Source organism: Arvicanthis niloticus, chromosome 7 (genome assembly GCF_011762505.2).
Source record: "Arvicanthis niloticus isolate mArvNil1 chromosome 7, mArvNil1.pat.X, whole genome shotgun sequence".
In the NCBI taxonomy this organism is placed as follows: Eukaryota; Metazoa; Chordata; class Mammalia; order Rodentia; family Muridae; genus Arvicanthis; species Arvicanthis niloticus.
The window spans coordinates 2406811-2426031 of record NC_047664.1 but is presented as its reverse complement, the minus strand read 5'-3'; the positions used below and the strand labels follow the sequence as shown (position 1 = coordinate 2426031).

Below are 19221 nucleotides of genomic sequence, written 5' to 3'. Positions count from 1 at the left end.
GCCTCTGCCTCCCAAGTGCTGGGGTTAAAGGCGTGCGCCACCACTGCCCAGCATGGTTCTACTATTTTAACCATTTTTAAGAGGACAGTCTGGTGACATGAAATACATAATGATGTATTTTCACACTGAAAAGTAACTGAGACAACCAGAGTGAGAAGTAAAAAATATTTTTCATGAAATAGTCATCATGGTTTACTACAGAGTAATTAATTATATCAAATATATACTTCTTCTATTTTATTGTCATTGTGGTATTTGTCTTAGTTTGGGTTTTATTGCTGTGAAGAAACACCATGACAAAGCAACTCTTATAAAGGACAACATTTAATTGGGCTGGCTTACAGTTTTAGAGGCTTAATCCATTATCATCATAGCAGGAAGCATGGCAGCGTGCAGGCAGACATGATGGTAGAGAAGAACCTAAGAGTCAGTTCTACATCTTGGTCACAGGCAGCCAGTAGAAGACTGACTTACAGGCAGCTAGGAGGGTCTCCAAGCCCATGACCACAGTGACACACTTCCTCCAATGAGACCTCACCCACTCCAAGGCTAGACCTCCTATTAGTGCCACTAGTTGGCCCAAGCGTATTAGAACCACCACAGTAATGTTAAAGTACAAAGTTATAAAAAGTCTTGGAATTACTAAAATGTCAAAATAACTTACATGTAAATCATCTCTATCATGTATTCATTGTGTTAAACCCACCCAACACCAATAACACTCTTTTACTTCTTCTCCCTTCCACAGGCACCCCGATTCTTTACTTGTCTCTTTTTGTTCTAAGATTCCACATATTAGAATAAACATGTGATAGTTTAAAAGAAACACATTCACACTATAGTACAACACAGTACACAACACAAAGAGTAAGCACTGGTGGTTTAGTGATGAGCATCATTATCTGCCCTCTTCTAAAAAGGAGTTAAAATTATTTAAAATAGGTTTACCTTCTCTTTAGAGAGTGTCTTTATATCCTCCAGTTCACCAGCAAGCCTATCTATTTCTCTCTGTGCTTGGACTTCTTGACGACGAGCCTCCACCAGTTCTGAATGAGTGTTCTGCATTTGCTCCTGTGTTAGCCTCAATTCATGCCCCAAATCAATAACCTCCTTGTACTGGGTAGCAATGTACTCTTCCTGTTCTTTTATAACCTGAAAAGCACAAGACATTTGTGGGTTTAAAAATGAAATTTATAGTTATAAGATGTATAGTTATGATTTACTTCTTTGTTTTCATAAGAGAATTGCCCTAAAAATTTATATCTTTATAAAATCTACAATAAAATGTACATGTACCACTATAAGTTAATGTAGGGAGAGGTGCTGATTCCCTAATTGGTTCTTGATTGGTCAATAAAGACGATCTGGAGCCAATTGCTGGACAGCAGGAACAGGTAGGACTTCCAGGTCCCAGGAGAAGAAAAAAAGAGACACAGGGAAAGAGTGAAATCTTTTCGGCCAGGCTTTGGAAGGAGAAACACAAAGATCTTGGGGAAGCTAGAACCGGAGGCCTCCATCAGAGGCTGGCTGCTATTGGCAAACTAATAAGGGCAGGTAATTCTGTGTCCAGCAATTATGCTGTCTGGCAAGTTCTAAAATAATAAAGCTGTTTGAGTGTTTTTCATCTGAGGAGCAAAGGAGGGCAAAGAAAGAGAGAAGCTGGGGCAGTAGCCGGGCAAAGCTAGGCAGGAGAAACAAAAGAGAAGCCAAGAGGGAGCTGGTGGAGAGTGGACAGCAGCTCACGGCTTTCCAGGGTTGGGGAGTGGTTGCGATTGATCCTGGCATAAACTGGATGGAGCTAAGGGAACTGGGAGAGGTCAGAGCATGGGCCAAGCTCCCGGGAAGGCAATAGCATGCTTTTTAAAATTACACACAACAAGTTAAGATTTTAAAAAGCCTTAATCATAATAAAATGACAAATCTCTAACTAAGTGGGAACTTTTTAAAATCTAGGGATTAAATCCAGAGCCTCAACATAATGAGCAAGTCCTTGTCACTGAGACAAACCCAACTGCTTTTTAAAAACTGTATTTGAGAGACTGTCTCAAACAGACTGGTCTCAAACTGTAGTCTTCCTGTCTCACCGTTCTGATTAACTAGAATAACAACCATGTACACCCACTGCAAGAACTTCATATATTCATCTATCTTAATTGGGGATCTTGCCCAGGCTACCTTAAAAGATGTAGTCTGGGCTAACCTTCAGCTTGAGATCCTTCTTTCTGAGCCTTCTTTCTGAATAGATTAGAGATATATGTTTCCACTCCAGCTTAGAAACTCTTACTGAAATATTCTGCATGACTTTAATATACATAAGTTATATAACCCTTTATCATAAGGTATATAACATTTATGAAATTATCAAATACCATGGCCATAAACACACACACACACACACTCAAAACTGGGCTGCACAGAAACAAGGTAAAAGGAGGTGACTGTACAGTTCATGTGGTAATGTGCTTGACTAGCATTCCCACAAGTCTGGGTTCTCTCCTCAGCACCACATTAAACCAAGATAGACAGATGATAGACAGACAGACAGACAGATGAATATTGGCATGGAATATAGAATTAAAATTCTATTAATCTACACAGCTGGGTTGTGAATTCTCTATGAAGGTGAAACCTGTCACTCCAGCTATTATTTCCTCTAAAATATTATTAAATTAATCATTTAAATTCCTAGTAAAGGATAGGTTAAGCATTTCTTATCTGGAAACCCAAAATCTGGAATACAAAAAAAAAAAAAAAAAGCCAAGAAACACTTTAGTGAGTTTTAATTTGACAGAGATAGATAGAAAGTTCCACACTGTGTTTGGTAAACTTATTTTTTTAAAAAGTCTATAAATTATCTTCAGATGAGATACATATGATAAATATGAAACAGGAATTCATTAAGAAACGCAATATACTAGCTAAAAACCTTTTGGATACTCAACTTGTATTGCTTCTTAGAAGAAAACAAACAATGCAAGTCAGTTCTCGGCACAACAAGGCAGGCTAGAGGCAATGGTATTTAACATCAGGTAAGAAAAGGAAGAAGCCAGGACTAGTCACAGGGCCCTGGCACTGTGCGTGGAGGCCCAGGATATAAACGAGTATAATTACCTATGAAAACACCTTTAGGCATTCACTGTCAGGGAACCAACATGACAGGGGCATTAATCATTTCCACCTCACTATTTTCCAGATTTGCTCTTAGAGACTCTGAGTTATGTTTATAATTAACCCATAAGACAAATCAGCAACCTACAGATTGGGAAAAAATCTCCACTAACCCCACATCCAATAGAGGGCTAATAACTCAAGAAATTAACCATCAAAAAAACCAAACAACCCAATCAAAAAAATGGGGTATAGAACTAAACCAAGAATTCACAACAGAGGAATCTCGAATGGCTGAGAAGCACCTAAAGAAATGTTCAAAGTCCTTAGTGATCAGAGAAATGCAAATCAAAATGACCCTGAGATTCCACCTTACACCAATCAGAATGGCTAATATCAAAATCTCAGGTGTCAACACATGTTGGCAAGGATGTGAAGAAAGAGGAACACTACTCCGTTGCTGGTGGGATTGAAAACTGGTACAACCACTCTGGAAATCAATCTGGAGGTTCCTCAGAAGATTGGAAATAGATCTACCTGAGGACCCAGCTATACCACTCTTGGGCATATACCCAAAAGATGCCCCACAATGCCACAAGGGCACATGTTCCACTATGTTCATAGTGGCCTTATTTGTGTCAGCCAGAAGCTGGAAACAACCCAGATGTCCCACAACATGGATACAGAAAATGTGGTTCATTTACACAATGGATTACTACTCAGCTATTAAGAATGAGGACATCCTGAGTTTTGCAGGCAAATGGATGGAACTAGAAAATATCATCCTGAGTGAGGTAACACAGACCCAAAGGGACATGCATGGTATGTACTCACTAATAAGTGGATAGATAATAGCCAAAAAAAAAAAAAAAAAAAAAAAAAAGTACAGAATACCCAAGATATAGTCAACAGAATTCAAAAAGGTCAACAAGCTGCTAAAGGGCCCAAGGGAGGAAACCTCAGTCCCACTTGGGAGGGAGAAGAAAGCAACCACAAGGGGGAGGGAGGGAGGGACCTGGGAGGGACCTGGGATGTGGGAGGTGGCGGTGGGGGGGGGCATAATCTGGTACTGGGTGAGGGAAAAGGACTGAAGCCCTGAGGACCAGCAGAAAGAATGGAAACAGGCAACCTCAGGAGTTAGGAGGTTGGGAGGACCCTCCAGAATGTACCAGAGACCTGGGAGGTAAGAGACTCTCGGGACTTAAAGGTAGGGACATTAAATGAAATGCCCTACAGTGGGGAGAAGGAACTTGTAGAGCCCACCTCGAGTAAGGGATGGGGTTAATACATCAAGTAAGGATGTGGGGTTGTCATCCCACAGTCAAAACTCTGATTCATAATCGTTCCTGTCTGAAAAAACTGCAGGGATGGAGAAAAGCCTGAGAAAAAGAAGGTCCAGTGACAGGCCCAAAGTGGGATCCAGCTCAAGGGAGGCCCCACGGCCTGGCGCTATTCCTGAGGCTATGGAACACTCACATAAAGGAGCTATCATGACTGCCCTCCAAAACCCAACAAGCAGCTGAAAGAGTAAGATGCAGATATTTGCACCCAACCAATGGACAGAAGCTGCTGGACCCTGTAGTTGAACTAGGGAAAAGCTGAAAGACGCTGAGAAGGGCAACCCTAAAGGAGGACCAGCAGTCTCAATTAACCTGGACCCTGAATCTCTTAGATACTGGATCACCAGGCATCATACACCAGCTGATATGAGGCCCCCAACACATACACAGCAGAGGACTGCCAGGTCTGGGTTCAGTCGGAGAAGATGCAACTAACCCTCAAGAGACTGGAGGCCCCAGGGAGTTTAGAGGTCTGATGGGAATGGGGGTAGGTGGTGGGGATACCCTAGTGGAGACAAGGGGATGGGGAAGAGGTATGGGATGTGGAACAGTTGGAGGGTGGACCCGGAGGGGAATAAAATCTGGAGTGTAAAAAACATATAAATTAATTAAAAATAAATTAACTTAATAAATGCTAACTTATGCTTACTATACAATAATAGACAGCTCTGGTTGTTCAAAAATGGGAATAAAAAAAGGAGACAAAGTGTCCACTCTAAATTCTATAGGGAGAGACATAATCAATTAAACCCAATAATTACTATGAAATTACAAAAATTGAGTTTTTGACAATGAAAAAGTTATGTCCATTAGAGCTCACCAAAACAAATTCACATTTTTAAAAAGACCAGGGTATTGAAATAGATTCAACAATCAATATACATGAAACTAATATAAAGTCATCAAGTCACTAGTTCCTCTGGCAACACCATGCACTTAGTTGAAATAATACTGTTACTATATTTCAGCGTCTGGGTAAAGTTCCTCAAGTTCCTTTCACTTGTTAGTTCTGTGCCTCCAATTCTGCTGCACATCATATTTACATTGACAAGTATTCAACTGATACAAAAGCACACACTGTGGATTTATTACGTCCTTGCCCATATCAAAGCCAGAATAATCAGAAATTTTTAAAGGTCAAAAAACTAATAGCATCTGACACAAAAATTAGTTTTAAAAAACTTATGAGCACAGCTTCTGTATTTTAAAAGCAAAATGTTTAAAGCATATTCATTGCATTACCTTTTCCTTATGTGGGAAATACTTTACTTACACTTTCCATTTCTTTCATCCTTTGTTGTGTTCTCTCAACTTCCTTTTTCAGTTGAGATATCTCTTGTTCATTCTGGAGCATTATAAACTCCTTTTCTCGAAGCTGTTCTTTGGCGTTTTGCAACTTTTCATTTAAACTTTCTATCTGAATTTCAAACAGATGACCATCATCAACACAACTAAGAAATATAATATACTCATAGTTGTGTTCTAAATTAAATTTTAAACACTTATGTCTAAAATATCTTAACCAATGAGCCATCTCTCCAGACCCTAAAATATCTAAAAGTTGACAGAAAATAGCTGTAATCCTAGCATTTTAGAGATTGAGGCAGAAGGGTAAGAAGTTCAAAGCCAGGTGACACTATATAGCAAGACCCTGTCACAAAATAACAATCACACAACAAAAAGCTAAAATTAAAATAGAAAAATATTTATTTTTCTGGAGCTAGAGAGATGGCTAAGTGGTTAAAGTACCTACTGCTTTTGCCAGGGACCTGGGTTCAGTTCCAGCACCCATGTGGCACCTCACAAACATAGATACCTCCAGTTGTAGGAGATTTGGTGCCCTTTTCCGGCCTCTTGAGGATACATGATGCTGTAAGGCCCCCACGAAGGGAGAACCTCACCCAAGCCTCAGGAATTCACGGCCACCCAGTAATGCAATCAGCAAGAGGTATATTTTGATCAACATGTTGAGGTCAAGACCCATGACCCACACAGGGGCAGTGGGGTCTGACCCCGGGGCTTTGGAGACAGAGAGAATTTAAAGCCAAAACCACAACTCAGGGTGGGGGGGCTGGGAACCACAACCCAGAGGGAGTGAAGAAGGGTTATTAGAGAGCACCGGTGGAAAGTCCCAGCCCATTATTCAGTTTGTGACAGGGTCCAAGGAACAGTCATGGGGAACATTTTGTATAGGCTATTCTCTAAGAGACTATTCGTAATCAACCATCTATCTTGTGGTCAGCCAAGTTCCTGAAACACAGAGCTCTCAATGACCAAGCTGACCTGCACTCTTGGTTCTGCTCTGTCTGTTAGGAGTTTTTGAAAATTTTTAGCCCTTTCAATGCACAAACATACTTGCAAGCAAAGTACCCACTCACATAGGGACTGGAAGAATCTTTAATGTTTTTCCACCAGCCCACCTGAGATGATTGCCAGCAACTTTTACAGGTTCTCTTTACCACAGAATGAGAAAAGATCCTGCTAGAAGCCCCCTTTAACCGACCAGACTAGGACATGGCTACAGGTAGGGAGAGGCTGACAGTTTACCCTGCTGGGCTCTGGTGACAGGTAAAAAGTTACAGCGTATAGAGAGATTACAAGATTATACCCTGCAGGATTTAGTTAAAGAGACAGAAAAAGTATATCACAAAAGAGACTGAAGACTAGAATACTAGCCGCAGTTGTAAGAGATAGACAGAGAGAAAGGGCAGGGCCTAGACAGACAGGGAACCTGGGCAACAGAAGACCAAGACCAAATGAGAACAGAGAGATGCAAAGACATCTATTAGAAAAAGATAAGCGTGCCTACTGTAAAGAAAAAAGACACTGGCTCGAGACTGCCCAAAGAAGAAAGGCAGGACCTCTAAGGTCCTGGCTCTCAAAGAAGATGACTAGAGGGGACCCTGAGAGTGACGGGGACCCCTGTAGACTTTCTGGTGGATACTAGAACAGAATACTCAGTTCTGAAACAATCATTGAGAAAAATTTTTTTAAAACCAAAAACCAAAAAGACCATAGTCATAGAGGCAACTGGGCAAAAACAATATTCTTGGACTACTTCACAAACTATTGATCTGGGGAAAGGACAAGTGTCTCATCCAGTTATTCCTGAGTACCTTATGCCTTTGTTGGGAGAGACAAAGTTAAAGTTTACTCAGACAGGACCAGGGGTGTCTTGAGAGAACCCCCACCTCTATGATATTGGCCTTAAAACTAAAGCCAGGCACTACATTTGACTACATCCACCACACTTAAAGGCCTACAAAGAACTAAGACTTGTCTGAAAGCCATCGCTGCCGTGGCCTAACTTAAATTGACTCTGGGACAGCAGATAACTGTTGTGACACCCCACTCCCTTGAGAACATTATCCGGCAGCCTCTTGACAGATAGATGACTAATGCCCACATGAAAGGGTGATCTTTGCCCCGACCCCGGCCATCCTGAACCCTTCCAGCTTACTGCCTGAGACTGATGATTCCTCCCCTGTCCCGCACTATACTGACATTCTGGCAAAAGACCAACCTTGGCCAGGAAGTCTGAACTGGTATACAGACCGGAGCAGCTTTGTGACTGAAGATAAGTGCATGGCGGGAGCAGCAGTGGTAGATAGAAAACAAGTGATTTGGGCCAGCAGCTTGCCAGAAAGAGCACTGATAGCAGGTATGCTTTTGCCACTGCCCATATTTGTGGGACAATTTACAGACAGAAGGGACTGCAGACTTCTGCAGGAAAAGTCATTGTCCTGGACATCAGAAAACCCAGGATACTGTTGCTGAAAAAATTCAGATGGCAGATTTGACTGCTAAAAAGGCTGCTCAAAGAGCTATGATCCTGACTGTTGAAAGTCCTAGAAAATATCTTAATGTCCATGTTAAAAATAGTCCTTCCACAGAGAAAAGGACAAATAAATGTGACAAATTTACATCGTTTAGCTCACCTAAGAGGTAAAAACCTGAAGAACTTGATAAAGTCCTCTCAATTTTATGTGGTGAACTTATCTGATGTAGCTGAAACAGTAATAAAAAACGGTAAGCCCTGTGCCCTGACTAACGCTGGGTATTCAAGATGGCCCCCAAGAAGAAGACTTCAAAGAGACAGACCTGGGGCCTACTGAGAAGTGGACTTCATGGAAATCAAACCTGCTAAATGTGATAACAAATACTTGTTAGTTTTTTATAGATACTTTTCAGGCTGGGTAAAAGCCTTTCCTACAAAGACTGAGACTGCCAACGTGGTAGCTAAGAAGATCTTAAAAGAGAACTTCCCCAGGTTTGAAATACCCAAGATAATTGGGTCTGACAATAGACCTGCCCTTGTTGCCGGGTAAGTCAGGAACTGGCCACCTAGCTGGAGATTAATTAAAAATTACATTGTGCTTACAGACCCCAGAGTTCAAGACAGGTAAAAAAAGATAAAATTAGCCTTAGAGACCGGCTGGGGATGACTAGACAGCCCTCCTTCCTTTTGCCTTATTCTGGGTTATGATTTAAGCTAACACATTATAAAATTTTATGGGGGTGGGGGGTGTCTCCAACACTTACTGAGACAGGCAAAATATATGATTCTGATGTTGTTCTTTCTAAATCCCTGTTCGCCCAAATGAAAACACTTGAGGTGATCTGACATGAGGTCTAGGAGCAGTTAAAAGAAGCTTATGAGACTGAAGACCTGAGTGTGTCTCGTTAGTTCCAGGTTGAAGATGCTGTTCTCATCTGCCAACACCAGGTTGAGAACCTTGAGCCTCACTAGAAAGGACCATACCTGGTGTTCCTGACCACCCCCACCGAGGTGAAAGTTGAAGACATCTCTAAATAGATTAGTTACCTTTGTTAGAAAAAAAAAAGTGCTGTTCAGATTTTGATGGTACGCCAAGTTTTATGATTAAAACTCTTACATCAGAAGAAGTGGAGAAATGAAAGCGTTAAAAATTTCAGAAACTCCTAGCAGGTTGAGCAGAACCAAGAGTGCAGGTCAGCTTGGTCGTTGAGAGCAATGTGTTTCAGGAACTTGGCTGACCACAAGATAGATGGTTGATTACGAATAGTCTCTTAGAGAATAGCCTATACAAAATGTTCCCATGACTGTTCCTTGGACCCTGTCACAAACTGAATAATGGACTGGGACTTTCCACAGGTGCTCTCCAATAACCCTCCTTTTACTCCACCTGGGTTGTGATTTTTCACCCAAGTTGTGTGGTTTTTGGCTTTAAATTCTCTCTGTCTCCAAAGCCCCGGGGTCAGACCCCACTGCCCCTGTGTGGGTCATGGGTCTTGACCTCAACATGTTGATCGAAATATACCTCTTGCTGATTGCATCAAGTGGCTGTGAATTCCTGAGGCTTGGGTGAGGTCCTCCCTTTGTGGGGCCTTACAGTGTTACTTTTTAACAATATTAAAATATAAAATTCTAAAATAATTACCTGTTTGTTGCTTTCTTTAAGTTCTAAATCTGATTTTTCCAGGGTACCCTCTAATTTGATTATTTTTTGCTCCATTTCTCCTCTGTGTTCACGAATGGTCATATCCAAATGTGTAACCTAAATATAAAAGTAGTATCAAGCTGGTTCCTCAATTTTATTGTAATATAAACAGTTGTATGGGTAGAATATACATTTACTACAGAAATCAGTAAGTGATAAGCTAATTCCAAATGAAGTTTGTTTTTTGTTTTTTTTTTTTAAAGTAGGGCCTTGAACATATACATAGTATATGTTATTGAAGCTTAACATGTAAAATAAAATAAAAGGATTCAGGTGTCAATTTATATTGGAATAAAAACTGCTAAATAATGCCTCATTCTCCCAACATTTAGTTCATAGTAATGTGTTCAATCCCATCTTCTTTAATATACAACAAAAAATACAGGGCTACAAGCAAACCTTTACTCTTAAAAAGGTATTTACTGGTTGGGCTGAGTTGTAGTTTAATCATAAAGAACTGACCTCCCTATCCAGTTCCCAGGAAGACAGACAAGCCTTTCAGCCAGTATCTATATTCCCAGCATTTGGAACTCTGAGGCAAAAGAATGATAAACTCATGGCCAAACAGCAATTTGTCTAAAAAAAAAAAATCAGTTGCAATATCTAACCTTAAATATTTACATCAGAAAAAAAACTGGCTATTTTTAAAACCCTTAATGACTATCCCATGGTAGAAAATCTGTACAAATATAATTAGGGAAGAATCACCTGAGCTGCTCTTTGCTTCAGCTCCCAATTTCTCTCCTTAAGTGCCTGATTCATTTCACTAAGTTCTTGTTTTTTGTCTTCAATTTCCATCTTACATTCTCTAAAATTTGACAAAAGAAAAAGATCAAAGTAGATAACATGAATACTATAACTTCTTAAAGATAATTATTGCTAGTTTCCCATAATTAAAAGCAAAAGAATGTGTGTAGTTAATTCAGATTGAAAGTATTTAAATCAAAGGAATGATGTGTAAAGAAACAAACAAAAGTTAACTCTTACAGAGATGGGTTCCCTGAAATAATTTGGCTAGTTTACTCAGGGTTAGGGCTTCAGAGCTTTTATCTAAACATATAATAAGGTACCGAGAAACTGAGGAAGACACCAATATCACTCTCTGACCACACAGACCATGTGCTCCCACATATAGGCTAATATGCGTGCACACACACCCATACACACACACACACCCCTCAAAATGTAACAGAGCAAGAACAGTATGAAATGAGGCCAGGAAAATAGAAACCTGATCAGACAGGGTTGGTATTATAAAGACTTGGAGATTTTAAAAAACTGTGGTCTGTGGTAAAACACATAAACCGTTGTCCTTTTGGACGTTTTAAGGGACATAACTAACTGAATTAACTCTGTCACAGTGTTAATTCCCATTATCTTTTCCCAGTACTGTTTTGTATTTCAGCAAAGGTAAGTCCTATATCCTTCAGGGAGTATCTTTTGGTTAACCCTTCCCTTAGTTCCTGGCAAACACCAATCTTTGCTATTATTAGACTTATCAGTTCTAGAAACTGTTCAGCCGGGCAGTGGTGGCACAGGCCTTTAATCCCAGCACTTGGGAGGCAGAGGAAGGTAGATTTCTGAGTTCAAGGCCACCCTGGTCTACAGAGTGAGTTCCAGGACAGCCAGGGCTTCACAGAGGAACCCTGTCTTGAAAAACCAAAAAAAAAAAAAAAAAAAAAGAAACTGTTCATATAAACAGAATTATACCATACCACATGGGCTTGGCTTCTCTGACTTAGCATGTTTTTAGGGTCTGTCTACTTTGTAGCACGGATCATCACTATTTTATTGCTTTTCTGCCTAAACAATATTCCTTGCATGGATACACCATATTTTCTTTACCTATTCATCAATGGTGACAAATTGCCACATTTTTGGCTACTGTAAAGAGAGGTGCTATAAACACTTGTGTATAATTCTTGTTCAACGAACCATTCTCAATGCTTTTAGATATATGTCTAGGAAAATTATTATACTAAATGATAGTTTTTATGTTTAAGTTATCAAGAAATTGAAATTATTTCCCACATTAGCTATCATTATTTTGATTTTCTACTAGCAATAAATGGAAATTTTATTTCTCTACAAACTCCCTAATACTTGGTATTTTCTGGTTTTTTGGGCTTTTTTGTTAAGGGCCAATCTACTTAGTAATGAAGTTGTATCTATATGTTTCATTTCCAAAGAAATTAAGATTTTACTGGGAAGCCATCAAAAATCAATATGATCTGATTTATGTTTATAATCAAAAACAATAATCTATGGGAAATGGATTAGTAATGAAAACAAGACCATAAAGAGCCCATTAGGAAGACCCAGCCATATACTATGAAAGAAACAATAATGGTCTGTGCATAGTGGTAATACAAAGTCAATGGATTTTATATATATTTTAGAAATAAGGTTGACAAGATGTGTGCTAATAATAATAAGTAAATAAAAAAAGAATAGGATAAGTCTACAGATTTCTGGTTTGAGCAGCAATATAGGAAGATGGGCAGGGCAGAGTGATAAGAAAATAAATGAGTGTTTTGAGATGCCTCTTAAAATATCCATTCTAAAAGGCTGGCAAGATGGTTCAGCAGCTAACACAGTTGATACCAAGACTGACAACCTGAACTTAATCCCTGAGACCAATACGGTGAAAGGAAAGAATGCTCACAATTTGTCATTTAATCTCAACATGTGCATCATGACACATGTCACACCTCCTCCACCTATGTGCACACAAAATAAATGAGTAAAAATTTAGTAAGATCCAGCTTAGTTGTTCCCTGTGGACCTTCCCAGCCTTTCCTTCCTGCCCAACTCCATTGCTTTTTGTCAGCCACTGATACCTAGGTAGGCGACTCTTGTTATCCTCCTGTCCTCTGTGACAGTCTCTCCATTCTCACCCTGTAGCAGCCTGCTTATCCCTTCTGGACACCCAGATCACACCTATGAACACCTGATATTTTTTTTTTTTTTATAAATAAGCCAGAAATGCATATTGGGAAAAATAAAGCATCTTCAACAAAGTGCTGGTCAAACTAAATAGCTGTGTACAGAAGAATGCAAAGAGATCTATGTTTATCACCCCAAACAAAACTGAACTCCAAATGGACCAAACACCTTAGAATAAGGCCAGATACCCTGAGTCTGACAAAAGAGAGTAGGGGATAGGCTTAAATTCATTGGCACAAAAGAAAGACTTTCTGAACAGGAGAGGGATAGCACAGACACTAAGAACAACAATTAATTAATGAGACCCCATGAAACTAAAAAGCTTCTGTATGACAAAGAATATATCAATGGGGTAAAGCACCATGCTACAGAATAGGAAAAGATCTTTACCTACTATACTTCCAATAGAGGACTAATATACAAATATATAAAAAACTAAAAAACTGGACATCAAGAAAACAAATAGCCAATTAAAAATGGAACATGGAACTATGAAGAGAGATTTCAAAGGATGAAAAACAAATGGCTGAGAAACCTGGGAAGAATTACTCAACACCCTTAGTCATCAGGAAAATGAAAATTGAAACTACTGTGAGATTTCATCTGACACCAGTCAGATGGCCAAGACCAATAAAACAAATAACAGCTCATGCTGGTGAGGATGTGAGAGAAGGGGGTCACTTGATCATTTGTGGAAGTGCAACTTTTACAACCACTAGACAATCTGTATGGTGGTTCCTCAGAAAGCTGAGAATAGATCTATGCCTAAGATCCAGTTATATTACTCTTGGACATATACCCAAAGGACTCTACATCTTACTACCAAAATGCTTGCTCATCCATGATCACTGCCGCTTTATTCAAAACAGTAAGAAACTGGGAACAGCCAAGATGAATGGATAGTGAAACTGTGGTATATTTACACACAACACAAAAAACATCCTGAGTGAGGTAACACGGACCCCAAAAGACAATTATGTCTTCTCTTATATGTAGATATTAGCTTTTAAGCCTTCAACAGATGTGCTCCAATCCATACAGCCACAAAAGTTAGGTAACTTCTAAGGGACTAGTGAGGAGGAAGAAAGGCTCTCTCAAGAAAGGGGAAATAAAATCTATAGTTATAGAGGGAAGGGGAGACCATTGATTTGGAAGAGGAAATGGATGGGGGGTAAGGGAAGGAATATATGGAGGGGCAACTAACACTGAAAGTCATTTCAGGGCTCAAAGAGAATGTAATTAGTTTTTAGTAGAACCAACCATACACACACACACCACACACACACACACACACACACACACACACAAGAAATATAAATGGCGTCACCATAAACAGGGAGACAATGCCTCAAACATCTCAGGCTACTGCCAAGGCTACTGGTTCCTCTCCGAAAACTTATGGGAAAGCCCTATTACTGAAGACAACACACACACACATATACATAAATATAAATGTATATATATATCATTGAACATGGAGAAGTTGAGCTGGTGCCTAACTAGAGCCTCTTGCACCCCTACTGACTGGTGTTCATCAAACTGGAAGGTTCTGCATGCTACTAAAAGAAAGGTAACCATCAACCTAGCTAAAAACCCTGGAATCTAAAACAGTGGCCTGTTGGCAAGAAATGCTGGTGTAATGGTGGCACAAATGAAGGAGTAACCAATGCCTTTCTGATTGGATTTAAAGCCCACTCTACAAGATGGAACCCAAGCCTGACACTGTTGGGGGGCCAAGAACCCAAACAGGACTAGATAGGCCGCAGACCTAGGGCAAAAACAACTACTACTGTTAAAGGACAGATCAATAAAATGTGTCCTAATGACATTCTGCAATACCCAGAGATCAGTGCCTCATTCATCCATTATCAGAGAACTTTCCTCTTGTATTAGATAAAAACTAACAAAGAGCCGGGCGGTGGTGGCGCACACCTTTAATCCCAGCACTTGGGAGGCAGAGGCAGGCGGATATCTGAGTTCAAGGCCAGCCTGGTCTACAGAGTGAGTTCCAGGACAGCCAAGGCTATACAGAGAAACCCTGTCTCGAAAAAAAAAAAAAAAAAAAAAAAAAACCTAACAAAGAAACCTACAACTGGAAAATGTATAGAGAATTCTCAGTCCTAAACAGGGTGTCTTTATCAACGGCCCCCCCTGCCCCCTTTCCCTCAGAGCTCAGGGAGCTATGCAGAAAAAGAGGGAAAAATTTATAAAATCCAGAGGTGATAGATGACTACAGATTCAACAGTACTGATGAGCATATGAACATAGACAGAGCCTATGGTACCACACACAGGGCTTACAAGATAAATGGATCTCAGTGCAGGAAGGGGGCAGTGGACACAGACTCCCAATTCATTAGATATGACCAGCAGTAAATGGCTAACACAAAATGAACTCAATGGTATTTTTGTCAACTTTTGTCAAATAATGCTTTGTTTGACTAGCTTTTGGCCTGCTGGTCTTTTGTTTGTATATGGTTTCTGGTTGTGGTTTTGTGGGGTTTTCTGTGTATGTGTTTCTTACGGGTTTTGCTTGTTTGTTTGTTGAACTGTTGTTGTTATTTTGCAGTTGGATTTCTAATTAATTAGAAACTAATTAATTAGAGAGGAAGAGGGAAGGGCACGGAATGGATTGGGTATGGACGGGGTGAATGGATCTCAAAGAAGTTGGGGAAGGGGAAACCATGATCGGATCTATTGTATAAAGAAAAATTTTCCATAAGTTTTTTAAAAATATTTTAAAAAACTAAAATAAAAAAAATGAAATCATTGGTATGTTTTGTTGTGTTTGTTTTGCTTTGGAAGGTTTTTTGTTGTTGTTGTTTTGTTTTTTGAGACAGGGTTTCTCTATATAGCTCTTGCTATCTTGGAACTCACTCTATAGACCAGGCTGGCCTCAAACTCAGAGATCTGCCTGCCTCTGCCTACAGAGTGCTAGGATTAAAGGTGTGTACCACAAATGACCAACTGTAATAATTGAATAATTGTTTTTTAAATCCACATGGAGTCAAACGGTAAGTAGTTGGGTACTAATTAATTAGAGCTAAGAAAGAAGTCAAAACTAGAGAAATGGATTCACAATTATTTTTGATACAGTATTTAAAAGTACATGAAATTTATTAAGTGTGAGGCCATAGAGCATGAGGTTCTATACTGAATCCTGGGTATTAATTCTAATTTTCTGGGTAATCCTGCAGCTCTTGCTTAACCATAAAAATACATGTAAGTTTGTTACAAATAAAATACATGTAAGTTTGTTTTAAAGAAATGAGATGGGGCTGGTGAGATGGCTGGCTCAGTGGGTTAAGAGCACTGACTGCTCTTCCAGAGGTCATGAGTTCAAATCCCAGCAACCACATGGTGGCTCACAACCATCCATAATGAGATCTGATGCCCTCATATGGGTGTCTGAAGACAGCTACAGTGTACTTACACAAAATAAATAAATAAATTCTTTAAAAAAAAAAAAAAAAGAAATGAGACCATATGTTACATCCCTGGCATAATCCTAGCTTAAAATAAGAGCTTAATATATGCAGTATATTGGTCTGGGAATGCTGGTACATATGTTTAATCACAGCACTTGGTAAGCAGATATAGGGGAATCTCTGAGTTCAAGGCCAGGTTGGTCTACAAAGTAAGACCCTGTCTCCTAAGGGAAAAATATACAGAGTTACTATTAATAATATTTGGCTTTTAGTCACTGCTGTATGCTTGCCTAATCTTTTTTTTTTTTAATTTTCCTTTTTTCTCAAAAAGCTACTTGGACAGTGTGAAACTAATCACAAAGTGAGGGCAGAAGCATTAGCAGCCACAGAAACTTCTCTCACTGGTCAGATGGGTCACAGGATGGTCACAAAGGCAAAACAAAACAAAACAAAACAAACTTACAAAACTGAGCAAAACAAAAGCAGTTGACAAGTTGGGCCATTTAGAGTTCAACAATATATTTTGTGGTATGATCCAATGACTCAAAATAACGAAATATGTGTAATTATGATATCTTTTCTTTTTATTTGACTCACCTCAGTTCAGCAGTGAGATCCTTTATTGTAGTGTATTTTTCCTCTAATGATAACTGAGCCTTTTGTAGTACATCTCTCAATTCCTGTAGTTGTCTTAAGGTACTTTTCAATTCTCCATGAGCGTTCTGTAATTCATTTTCCAGAGCTTCCCGTTTCTGCATGGTTTCTGTCAGTTCAGTTTCTGTGTGGTGTTGTAACTTCTCTAACTCCTTCACTATTTAGAAGACAAAATCATTTAAATATATATATAAAGCATTTCTATTAAGAACTTTAGGAGTAAGTATAATTAATTATAGTCAAGGGCCAGGAAAGATGCTTCAGTTATTAAAGTGCCAGCTGTTAGTCATAAGGACCTGAGTTGAGTTACCAAACACACACACATAAGACTGTGTTTTAACCCTATTAGTACTGGTGTAGACAGACAGATTACTGAAGCTCACTGCTCAGTTAGCCCTGCCAATCAGTCAAAATTCCTGTCTCAAAACATAAGATGGACAGCAGTCCAGGAATATACCCAACTCCAAACTCTGTCCTCCACATGCACATAATCACATAAACATGTAAATAAAACACACACATGTGCATGCATGCACATGAATGCACACACAAGAATATTCAATCTGAGGGCTGGAATCTATGAAACTCTCAGTTTGAAGAGTACTTTCCCAGCATTCACAAGGCCCTGGATTTAATCTCCAGTACTGATAAACTGGATATGTTTTACCTGTATATTATTAATCTTAGCACTAGAGAGGGGGGAAGCAGGAGGATCAGAAGTTCATTGTTGTTCTTCACTACATATGTAGTTCTGGTGCCAGCCTTGGATTCATGAGACTCTATTCAAAACAAACAAACAAACAATCGGATAGAACTTTATAGATACGGATATCTACTTTTACTTATCTAGAGGCAAAATACTGAACACTGTCCCTTGTAGCCCCAACACAACTGTTCATTTTGTTCCACTTAAATATAATGTCTTAGTGTTCCATTACTATGAAGAAACACCTCGACTTAGGCCACTCTTAAGAAAGAAAACATTTGGGCTAGAGAGATGGCTCAGCAGTTGAGATACTGGCTGCTCTTTCAGAGGACCAGGTTCAATTGCTAGCACCCACATGGTGGCTCACAACTGTCTGTAACTCCAGTTCCAGGGGACTTGACACTCTCACACAAGACATGTATTCAGGCAAAAAAACAATGCATATAACTAAAAAGAAATATTTTTCTCAGAAAAAAAAAAAAACATTTAATTGGGGGCTTGCTTACAATTTTAGAAGTTTAGTCCATTGTCATTGTGCTAGGGACTATGATGGCAGGCAAGCAGAAAATGGAGTAGCAACTGAGACCTACATCCTGATCCAAAAATGGCAGGAGAAGAAAGTCAAACTGGGCCTGGCCCAGGCTTTTGAAACTTTAAAGCCCACCCCCAGTCCCCTACTTCCTCAACAAGGCCACACCTATGCCAACAAGGCCACACCCACTCCAACAAGGCCACACCCAACAAGGCCACACCTACACCAACAAGGCCACAGCCCACAATCTTTTACAAGTAGTGCCACTCCCTGATGACTAAGCATCCAAATGTATGGGCCTCGAGAGGCCATTCTTACTCAAACTAACACACATACACACACACACACACACACACACACACACACACACACACACACGTATTCAAGCTAATTCAACTAACTGGTTGCTTACCTGAATTTGTTTTCTTTTCTAGTTCTGTTTTTGTCTGATCTAAAATCATATCTAACTGAGAAAGATTTATGGATTTATTTTCCCCATCTCGTTTCAAATGAATTATTTCTTTTTCCATTTTAGACAGCTCCTCTTTGTACTGATCCATCTCAATTTCGCTTGCCTAATTAAAGCACCAAACAATAGAACATGTATTTGGAAACTTTAAACCAAAAGACTTGTCTTTTACTTTTAAGTATGCAAATTCTATTAGGTTAAATATTAGCAAAATCTCCACACAGATTTTTAAGTCACCTATTATACTTTTTAAATTTTCAGCCTAACTACATATAACTTATAAAATTTCGTAGAGATTGAGAACATATAAGGATAAGCACATGATAGTTCCATTATCTGAAACATTAACAAAGAGGCTAAATAAACTATCATAAAGACCATATTAATCATACAGAATCAGTGATTTTTATTTAAGACATAATCAAGATGCCTGTTTTAGATTTAAAAGTGATTAGAAATTCTTAGACTGATCAGCATAAGCCAACAAGAAAGCTAACAGAGTGATTTTTAGTGACTTGATGTTTAGGTCAGTAATGCAGAGTAAATAGCTACAATCTCA

At 39.3% G+C, this 19221-nt stretch overlaps 1 protein-coding gene across 1 annotated transcript in view; it reads right to left on the bottom strand.

Moving 5' to 3' along the window:
• The window catches only part of LOC117712714 (coiled-coil domain-containing protein 18-like), a 186493-nt gene that overhangs the window by 16971 nt on the left and 150301 nt on the right, over positions 1 to 19221 (bottom strand). Inside the window, 6 exon segments of the mRNA XM_034508817.2 lie at positions 949 to 1152; positions 5722 to 5865; positions 9869 to 9985; positions 10637 to 10736; positions 16899 to 17112; positions 18606 to 18768. Of these exon segments, the coding sequence (XP_034364708.1) occupies positions 949 to 1152; positions 5722 to 5865; positions 9869 to 9985; positions 10637 to 10736; positions 16899 to 17112; positions 18606 to 18768 (942 nt within the window).